The sequence below is a fragment of the Castanea sativa genome, chromosome 7 (genome assembly GCF_040712315.1).
Source record: "Castanea sativa cultivar Marrone di Chiusa Pesio chromosome 7, ASM4071231v1".
Lineage (NCBI taxonomy): Eukaryota > Viridiplantae > Streptophyta > Magnoliopsida > Fagales > Fagaceae > Castanea > Castanea sativa.
In genome coordinates, this window is record NC_134019.1 from 38,622,082 (window position 1) to 38,632,048 (window position 9,967).

The 9,967-nt window shown below is 35.2% G+C and overlaps 1 protein-coding gene across 2 annotated transcripts; it reads left to right on the plus strand.

Annotated features, from left to right (window-relative positions):
- Positions 1-302: 302 nt before the first annotated feature.
- Positions 303-7,788, plus strand: LOC142642420 (subtilisin-like protease SBT3.9). Of its 2 annotated transcripts, none has more exons than XM_075816769.1 (11): positions 303-448; positions 570-661; positions 1,501-1,598; positions 1,703-1,858; positions 1,934-2,045; positions 3,236-3,779; positions 4,485-4,582; positions 4,683-4,922; positions 6,537-6,651; positions 6,729-6,942; positions 7,021-7,788. In XM_075816769.1, the coding sequence occupies exons 1-11, from the start codon at positions 365-367 to the stop codon at positions 7,587-7,589; spliced, it is 2,322 nt and encodes a 773-aa protein (XP_075672884.1). In that variant the 5' UTR covers positions 303-364; the 3' UTR covers positions 7,590-7,788. The 2 variants fall into 2 exon arrangements, with proteins under 2 accessions (XP_075672884.1, XP_075672885.1); XM_075816770.1 differs by having other exon boundaries at positions 345-448; positions 1,501-1,608.
- Positions 7,789-9,967: the final 2,179 nt, after the last annotated feature.

Below are 9,967 nucleotides of genomic sequence, written 5' to 3' on the forward strand. Positions count from 1 at the left end.
TCAATGAGTCAATGTCAATGGTCCACTAGCTTTTTATCTTTCACCAAACGGTAACAGAACCTCCAAAAGCTAATTATGTAGTGCAGTACACACATTTATGGCACAACAATCTTGGTGTTTAATGCAAGAGAAATGTCTCATACACACATACTTTGTACGCGTCTTTAAACTGATATTGCGCGTCACGATTTCAGTTTAAAACAAGCGTGTTGATAAGTTTGTGCGTAATAAACACAGCCTTAATGCAAGTGCCTTGTACAGCTGCACCAGTAGTTGAGCAACTAAATCTCAATGGGCCCCATTTATAGCTAATATATAAGAGTCAGTGAGTGAGTTAAAATTTTGAGTTCAGGTCTCTCAAGTCATGTCTTCTCATCATAGTATCATTTTCTTTCTTCTTGTTATGCAATTACAGTCTTTGCTCCTTGTAGCACTTGCTTCAACCAATGTGAGTTTGAGTTTTCTTAATTATATGGGGTGGTTGTTCTGTCCTTTTTCTTTTTTTTTTTTGATTTAGTTATTTTGATGAATTTGTTTGGTGGGTTTGTATTTTTCTATGCTCTTGGCAGGTTCACATTGTGTACATGGGAGAGAGACAGCATGATGAACCTGAACTCGTTCAAGACTCCCACCATGAGATTCTATCAAATATATTTGGAAGGTTTCAGTTCTGACTTCTTTAGTCTGCATTCATTCAATTTTTTAAAATTTTTATGTGTTTCAATAAAATTTAAAACGGCTATAAATTAATTTCTGTGCTCTGACTACTTGCATCTTTAATTATTTACTGCTGTTAAATGAATCGTATTCTCTTTGTCAGCATGCATTTTTATGCATGCCGTAAAACTTCTCTTAGCCCTTTTAAGCTCAACTAACACTTACTGATATTTTCAACGAAGAAGTTTAGGATTCAAATCCCTTTACTCCGTAACTATCAAATTATTAAATAAAAAAAGCTTCTATCGTATTTGTTTCAATACGTTCTTTTGTTTTGGCAAAAAGAAAGAAGAAGAGTTTCTTATGTGAAAGAAAGAAGATTTGAGTGTCGTAGTCAATGAAGTATACCTATTGGAATGTGTCGAAAATACACACACCAATAAAATAATGGTTAAATGATTAAATTCGCACTATTCTAATAATTTCAGCTTTTAAAATTAGTGGTAATTTATCAATGTATTAGAGTAGGTAGGTATCATGGTATCTTTGGTGATATAGTTGGTCATGCTGGTAGGTAGAGGTTGTAATTGGATTTTAAAAACATGCAGTGGCATCAGCGGTGGTCGTAGCAAAGGCAAAGGTTATGTCGCATAGTGCTAAGTAGCAAACAAATCTGTGTGCGCAGATGTAAAGTTTGTGTATTTTTGGCTGTTGTGTTGATTGTTTCATACAGTTTTATGTGCATCAAATGCATTTTCCACTTTGTTGCTTCTAAAGGTATGTGACTGGGACCTAATTATGATAACAACAATGAAGTAAGAGCTTGTGATATCAATTTGACAGCCATGAAGCTGCCAAGGAGTCAATTTTGTACAGCTACAAACATGGCTTTTCGGGGTTTGCTGCAGTTTTAACTGAGTCACAAGCCAAGCTTATTGCAGGTGTTACAATGTTGGTGAACTGTGAACTCTGTTTTCTTATTAGACTTGAGCTTTGCAAACAAGTGCTTGTAGTTGATATTGTCCCTTTTCATGATGCAATTCAGATTTCCCAGGAGTTGTTAGTGTTGTACCAAACCGAGTTCTTAGTCTGCAGACAACTAGAAGTTGGGATTTTCTCCAAGTAAAGCCTCAAATTGCAAATGGAATTCTTTCAATGAGTCAATCAGGAAATGGGATTATTATTGGTGTCTTTGACACAGGTTAGTGTGGAAATGCTGCATGTGCTTGTAGACAATACAGGATCAGGCTTTATTTGTGCTTATTGTGTTGAACAGGAATCTGGCCCGAGTCTGAAAGCTTCAAAGATGAGGGAATGGGGGAGGTTCCATCTCATTGGAAAGGCATATGCCAAACAGGAGAGAAGTTCAATCAATCCCACTGTAACAGGTTTATTCGCTTGATATTTTATTCTTTTTGTCTTCTTAAAGTATTCTTCCTGATTAAATCATTGTCATATTAACAGAATCAATATATTTTTCTATCACTACTTTTGAGAAGAAAACTCAAATTTCGTAAGATAATTGTAAGATCATTCTAGCAATCAAGGTGAATGACAATGTAGTTTGGAGCAATGTCTTGGGCTAATTTAGTTGATGAAATTATTAAATGTACCACCAGGGGCGTAGCTAGGATTTTTAGTTTGGGGGGGCCGAATACATATTCATACATATATTTACACAGCTATATTTTTACCCCCTAACATTAAATTATCCTTTTTTTTCATTCAACATGTTTAGTCTAGAATAGATCAAGCATTGAAAAATAATTGGAAACTTAACAACAACAATAACAATAAAAGACTTAGTCCCAAATTGAAAATTAAATATAAAAATTGTATGTGTGTGTGTCCAAGAGAAAATTGCTTTTTAAGTATTGTCACTCCCTAACATTACATATCCTCATTGTAGTTTTTTTTTTTTTTTTTTTTTTTTCATTTGATGCTTTGTGACTAACTAATTAAGTATTGACAAACAATTTGAAACTTAACAAAAACAACAAAAAGACTTAGTCTCAAATAAAATAACTCTTAAGAGAAATTTATTTTATTAAAAACTTACTATTTGAACTCAACAAACAAAACTTACCAATTAAGAGAGGAAAAAACTAAAAATTTGAAAGTCACAACTATTTATGTTACAAGGTGGATAGTTTGTTGTTCTTAACAACTATTTTTAGGAACTCAACAATTAGTTGTTCAATTCTTTTTTGCAAGGGCCAACTCTTATTTTTTGGAGGGGCCAAATATTGATTTTAATGTCTAATATTTTAAACAATTGCAAAAAATACATACAATATGAAGTTTTTAAAAAATTTTGGGGGGGCCATGGCCCCCCATTGCTAAGTGCAGCTCTGCCCCTGTGTACCACAATTTTGTTAGCATCCAATCAAATTGCATGCTTTGAATTCCGGAATTCATGTTAGTTAGTACCGTGGCAATCCATGTTTGAGTTGAAGAATCTGCTCTTCTATTAGAAGTACTAATCGTATTTTTCTTCTTTCACTGTATTCAAAGGAGCTTGAGTTAAGTTAAATTTGATTTTAGCCTTAACTACTTACTGTTATGATACTTTGGGCAGGAAAATTATTGGTGCACGTTGGTATATCAAAGGATATGAAGCTGAATTCGGAAAGCTAAATACTAGTGATGTGGGTGAATACTTATCTCCAAGAGATGCTTCTGGTCATGGTACTCACACATCATCTACCGCAGCTGGTGCTCCAATAGAAAATGTGAATTTTCTAGGATTAGCTCAAGGATTAGCAAGAGGGGGTGCTCCATCAGCTTGGTTAGCTGTCTACAAAGTTTGCTGGTCTACTGGTGGCTGCAGCTCAGCCGATCTTCTTGCTGCATTTGATCATGCAATACTTGATGGTGTAGATGTGCTTTCAGTATCTATTGGCGCACCACCTCCGCTTTCTACTTATGTTGATGAAGTTTTGTCAATTGGTTCCTTCCATGCTGTAACTAAAGGAATTTCTGTAGTATGCTCTGCTGGGAATTCAGGTCCTTATCCTCAGACTGTCATAAATACAGCTCCATGGGTTATAACTGTAGCTGCAAGCACCATAGATAGAGCTTTCCCCACTGTGATCACCATGGGAAACAATCAAACTCTTGTGGTAATTCTTAAATTCTCTTCTGTCATGAAATACTATGTTTTGCTTATATTGGGACAAGATAAAAACAAACTTGCAATGAAATATAACTGCAGAAATATAACTATAACTAATTCACCTAATAAACAATCCACATGTAAAAGAAATATGTGGTTCCATAATATGCCTGTGTCCCTAAAGAAATGTAAAGAATTCACGATTTTTGAGATTTGGATTACAATTCATGATGTTCTTTTAAAAGCCAGCCTACCTGGGGGAAAACTCCAAAAGTACCCTTACATCTACAATATGTACTTGAAGCTTTTGTATGAAAGTATGAGAATCATAAGTGAGTCTGAGATCATTTTTATCATTTGACACTTCTACGTTCACAGTCATTGAAATACTCTTTTCTGTTTATTTAATTTCTTTTTCAAGGTTTATGTAACTGATAATCCTCAGTTTCCACTCCTGTTTTTTAGAATATGCAAATATTTGGGGTAATCCAAATAGAGATTTTTGTTAAGTAGGTTTGAGTACTATAGAATATGGTGTCATATGAAGAATCTGAATATGACCCTGGAACTGCTTTTTGTTAAACCGTGCATAAAAAAGCCTTTTTCAAATTTCAGACTCATAATGAATATTCTAGTTGTCTTATTGATGCTTAACTCTTTGTTGTTGAGACCTAGAAGGCTAGGACTAGAATTAAAATTTATTTTTAAACAGGGTCAGGCTTTCTATACAGTGAAAGATATGAACGAATTTCACCCTATTGTATTTGGAGAAGACATAGCAGCTAGTGATGCAGATGAAGACGATGCAAGGTACAATGCCTTGCTATTTGCATCTTGTTGGCATGAACTCTAAGTGAAGCCTCTATCTATGTTAGAAGATTCGAAAGCTAATAGTGTGTACTTTTAACAGGAGCTGTGATTCAGGAGCACTAAATGCCACTTTAGCGAGAGGAAAAGTAGTTCTTTGTTTTCAATCTCGTTTTCAGAGGTCAGCTACCATTGCTATAAATACTGTACTGGAAGTTCAGGGTGCTGGTCTCGTCTTTGCCCAGTTTCCAAGAAAGGAGGTTACTGAATCCTGGGATATCCCTTGTGTCCAAGTGGATTTTGTAATTGGGACAACTCTGCTCACATACATTGGGACAACCAGGTAATTTTGTCTGAGCAACTTATTCATCTGAATCCACTTTGTGGAATTAAAAATCCTAATCCTATATGTAATAACATTACTTATAGTGCAAGTAGGTAACTCTAGGATTAGTCTAGGGTTTGCTAATATATAGCCTTCAATAGGTTTATTGTAACAAATATATTTCCCTGGAATAGATATAGCCACTAATGGCTCTCTACCATGAACGTAGGCCATGATCTCGAACAATGTTAATTTGCTTCTACTGATTATTTCTATCTATTCTCATTTTCATTCTTAATTTCAACATTAATTCTAACATGGTTTTAGAGTCTCTCACGTCTTCTTTGGCCTCCCTACCAGTAGTGCTACCCCTTATAGGTGTTTTCAGTTTTTACCACCATTCAAGCCTTTCGGGTACTTTTTTGAGTCATAAAAGATCATTAATAATAGATCTATGCTACTCCACCAGTATCAACTCCAAAAACATCTTGCTCTTGCGCCTATTTAGGTTAGATATGCTTCTTAAGCCAATTGCCGATGATGCTGTCCACAGCAGATGTCATCGTACAGGTTGTTGATGCTGTCATCATCTAGTTACATGCAATGCATCATTCCAGCCACCAGTGTAGCCATCAACTGACCATGTCAGCCATCTTCAGCCACCTTCCATCACTGACCACTGCCCTTTGCTGTGATCGAGACCTGTTTTACTCATCCATTCCACATCCATGTCAGCATGGTCCTTTGCACATCCAATTCAATCCAACCTAGTCATCTATTCCTCAAGTCTTACATTCCAAACTCAAGGTTTCTTTAAGCTTTCACCTTATGTTTGAGCAGGGGTATTAATAATATCAAGGCCCAATCCTTGTCAAAGCCTTATTCCATTAACGTAATCCAGATTCATTGTACTAGGTCTAACTTTTAGTGTAAGCAAAATATTCCTAATCCTACTTTTAGTGCAAGTAAAGTAACCCAAGGATTACTCTAGTCTAGTGTTTACTCTACTTTATGTACCCCTCAATCATTGTCATACATAGATTTAAATAATAAAGATACAGCCATTGAGAGCTTTTTGCTGTGGATGGAGGACATTTGGCCAAATCACGTTAATTTTTATTCCAATCACTATTTCTCTTCTTCTCACTTTCTTAATTTTAACATCAATTCTAACAAATGCTATTTACTGTAATGCCAAAATTTTCCTTCATTTTTCCACCAGAGATAACTGTTGTTCTGGGGAAATGTGAACTCCACCCTCCAAGAGGGCTATGGGAAAGGTTGATATAATTATCTCATGACTGCATGGAACAGATTTGAGTTTAGAATAAACAGATAAAAACGTCTGCAATTCCATATCTGTGTCAAAAGTGTCCGATTTGTAGACATAAAGAGCTTGTACTAATAAATGGCCAAAATAGTCTGCTTTTTTTTCCAAAATTTACATTTGGCATGTTAATAACCATTTTGTTTATTTCTGCTTCCAAGCCCTGAAAGCAGATAATTCTGTATAACAGAGTCCAATTGCTTATTACTGTACCTTTTGTCATTATAAAGAGAAATCGCAAGCATAACTTTATTTGACAACTATTGAATTAAAAAAAATATCCTAATAAAATGCTTATTCAACAGCAATCCTGTAGTCAAGTTTAGCCTAACAAAAACAGCTGTGGGACAACAGATTTCCTCAGAAGTGGCATCCTTCTCGTCTCGAGGACCCAGTTCCTTATCTCCATCTGTGTTAAAGGTACTGGAATTATTTCAAAAAATGATTAGTTCTTTGATTCTCACAGTCAAAGATGATGTATTTGAATGTTGTTGCAGCCTGATATTGCTGCTCCAGGGGTTAATATCTTGGCCTCCTGGTCCCCTGCTTCTCTCCCCTATTCAGTCATTACGAAACCTCCTCCACTCAGCTTCAACTTTGACTCAGGAACTTCCATGGCTTGTCCACATATATCTGGGATTGTGACTCTTCTTAAAGCTATCCATCCAACATGGAGCCCAGCTGCAATCAAGTCTGCACTTGTCACCACAGGTTGACAAAAGAAGTTTACGGTCATTTTATTTTCCCATAAAATTTATGTGCACAACTGATTCTATGTCTCTTGTATAGCTTCTTTGGACGATGAATATGGTGAATGTATTGCAGCCGAAGGATCTCCCCATAAGCAGGCTGATCCATTCGACTATGGAGGTGGTCATGTTGATCCTAACAAAGCCATAGATCCTGGTCTAATATATGACATGGGGGTCTCAGATTATACCCGTTTTCTTTGTGCAATGGGCTATAATAATTCTGCCATCAGTTCGGTCACTGGGACTAGCACCCAATGCTACACATCAGCCAACTTCCTTGAAAATCTTAATCTGCCATCTATTACCATTCCTGAGCTGAAGGAGAAGTTAACAGTGACAAGAACCGTCACAAATGTTGGTCCAGTTAACTCTGTTTACACTGCTTTTGTTCAAGCCCCAGCAGGCACTGTTGTGAGGGTCAAGCCATCAATTTTGCTCTTTAATTTCACAATAAGGAAGCTGAAGTTCAAGGTGACTTTCCATTCCAAGCTAAGAATTCAAGGAAGATACTCATTTGGCAATCTGATTTGGGAAGATGGTTTCCATGTAGTGAGAATACCATTGATAGTTAGGACTGTCATACAAGATTTTTATGCTGATACATGATGCTATTGCCACCAACTATATCCCTTTGTATAAATAAATGGCTAATGTTTGTTGCACACCCCTTGTTGCACACATCCGTACACAGAGCCTTGAAAATCGTGTGTTCAAAACACAATTTCAGTTGATGTGGCACACGCACTCTGTACACGCTGTGTAATAATCAACGCTCTAAATAAATTATTGATGATGGTTAATAGTCTGTTGCAGTTTCAGAGTGAACTCATTTGCTAACTTGTTTTCAGGTAACTAGTCAAATGAATCAACCTTTTAAGATAGTTAGGACTATTTTTTTTTTTTTATAATTTCCTTTCTGTTTTTCGTTTTCAGTTGCTTTGATTTCAAATGCACATTTCATGCAATTGTGAATTGAACATGTGTCAACCTTTGATTAAGCAATCTTCAAATAGTAATCGATCTGCTTCAAAGGAAGTTTGAGTGCTTTGGTTAGTTTCTATATGAACTCGTTCCATGGAGGTTGGCTACTGCCATAATGTTTCTTGATAGGTCTCGATCGCATTAACGTGTGGCTGGGACCATGCAAACTATGTCGGACCAGATCTGCTCCGCTCTCATTGTATACAGACATATGACAGACACAGTCACCACAGCTAAGCAGATTTGTCATTGAGAAATGTTAACAAACTTCGTTAACATTTCCCTTTTCGGGTCTCACTTAAAAAAAAATAAATAAAGTTGTCAAAAAAATTACTAAAAGAGATAAAAAAAAAATTGTCAAAAACTGCTATAAGCTGAAAAGCTGCAATAAAATATGTTATTAACGGGTACCTTACGGTACCTGTTAACACAACTCTTTGTCATTAGTGGGTAGCCTTAGAAGCAAAGAAGACTCACAAGACCATCTTTCTTTTAACATGGAAAAAGGATGAGTTTTGTTTGTTTCAAGGCATGACTGACTTTGATGGCATATACTGTGAGAAAATATTCTGTGCTACTGTGATGTCCTAATATTTCACTAATATTAATTACTAACGTATTTTTAACTTATCTCACACCAAATGTGTGAAAAATCTTTTATATATATAGGTGTGAAAAGTATTGTCATTTTTTTTTTGTTTTTGTTTATAGACTTAAAAAAAAAAACTTAAAAAAAAAAAAGAAAGGAAGAAGAATAAGCTAAAGATGCTATCGATGGATTTTACTCTATAACCATTATGAATTGAGTATCGCTTGAATGGTTGAACTCTCCTATTGTGTTATAACATGGGTTCATTGAGACATTAGTGGGACTTACCAAGATGGCTTTGATGGCATATACTGTGAGAAAATATTCTGTGCTACTGTGATGTCCCAATATTTCACTAGTATTAATTACTAACGTATTTTTAACTTACCTCACACCAAATGTGCGAAAAATCTTTTATATATATAGGTGTGAAAAGTATTGTCATTTTTTTGTTTTTTGTTTTTTTTTTTTGTTTATAGACTTAAAAAAAAAACTTAAAAAAAGAAAGAAAGGAAGAAGAATAAGCTAAAGATACTATCGATGGATTTTACTCCATAACCATTTTGAATTGGGTATCACTTGAATGGTTGAACTCTCGTATTGTGTTATAACATGGGTTCATTGGGACATTAGTGGGACTTACCAAGATGTGATGGGTCACGAAAACTTCTTATCACTATATACCACTTTTTCAAGTGGTGAGAGAGACACAATTTATAACTAACATATATATATGGTAAAATTTTCTTTTGCACTAGTTTATATCCATTATTTCCCATTTATGATTTATCCACAATTAATGTGAAAATAATCACGTGAAAGAATAAAAGCTCTATTTTTATTTACCCATATATAGACAAACATAGATAAACATACACTTTGTGTATCACCACCACACAATAAATAAATAAACACAGAGAGAGAGAGAGAGAGAGAGAGAGAGAGAGAGAGAGAGAGAGAGAGAGAGAGAGAGAGAGAGAGAGAGAGAGAGAGAGAGAGAGAGAGAGTATGAAAAGAAGGAAAAAATATATTACACATTCTCTGTGTAAAGTTACATACATGCAAAAAATGGCCAAATACCACTATAGTATTTTACTACTGTTTGAGAAATATTTAGCAATCTACTACTCTTTTGAAACTCGAGTTTGACATGTTACTCAAGTTTTTGGAACTCGAGTTCCATAATAAACTCGAGTTCCTTGCAAATAAAATTCAATAGACTTAAAATTCTCTATTTACACAGTTTTATTAGCATGCAAACCAACACTGAATGACTTTGCTCTTAGAAGACTTCTAGTTATTGTCTTCCTCGCACCTAACGAATATGCAAATGAAGTGGAAGAAACAAAGAGAATCCCCAGGTGGTTCTCAAGTATTTATTGTATTTTGTTTTAGAAAGTATGCTGATGTAGAT

Excerpts from the sequence above, each read along its gene's own strand:
- LOC142642420 (XM_075816769.1), top strand. The coding sequence starts at position 365 with ATGTCTTCTCATCATAGTATCATTTTCTTTCTTCTTGTTATGCAATTA. Across the intron at positions 662-1,500 it reads CTATCAAATATATTTGGAAG|CCATGAAGCTGCCAAGGAGT; the intron begins GTTTCAGTTCTG and ends TCAATTTGACAG. Across the intron at positions 1,859-1,933 it reads TATTGGTGTCTTTGACACAG|GAATCTGGCCCGAGTCTGAA; the intron begins GTTAGTGTGGAA and ends TGTGTTGAACAG.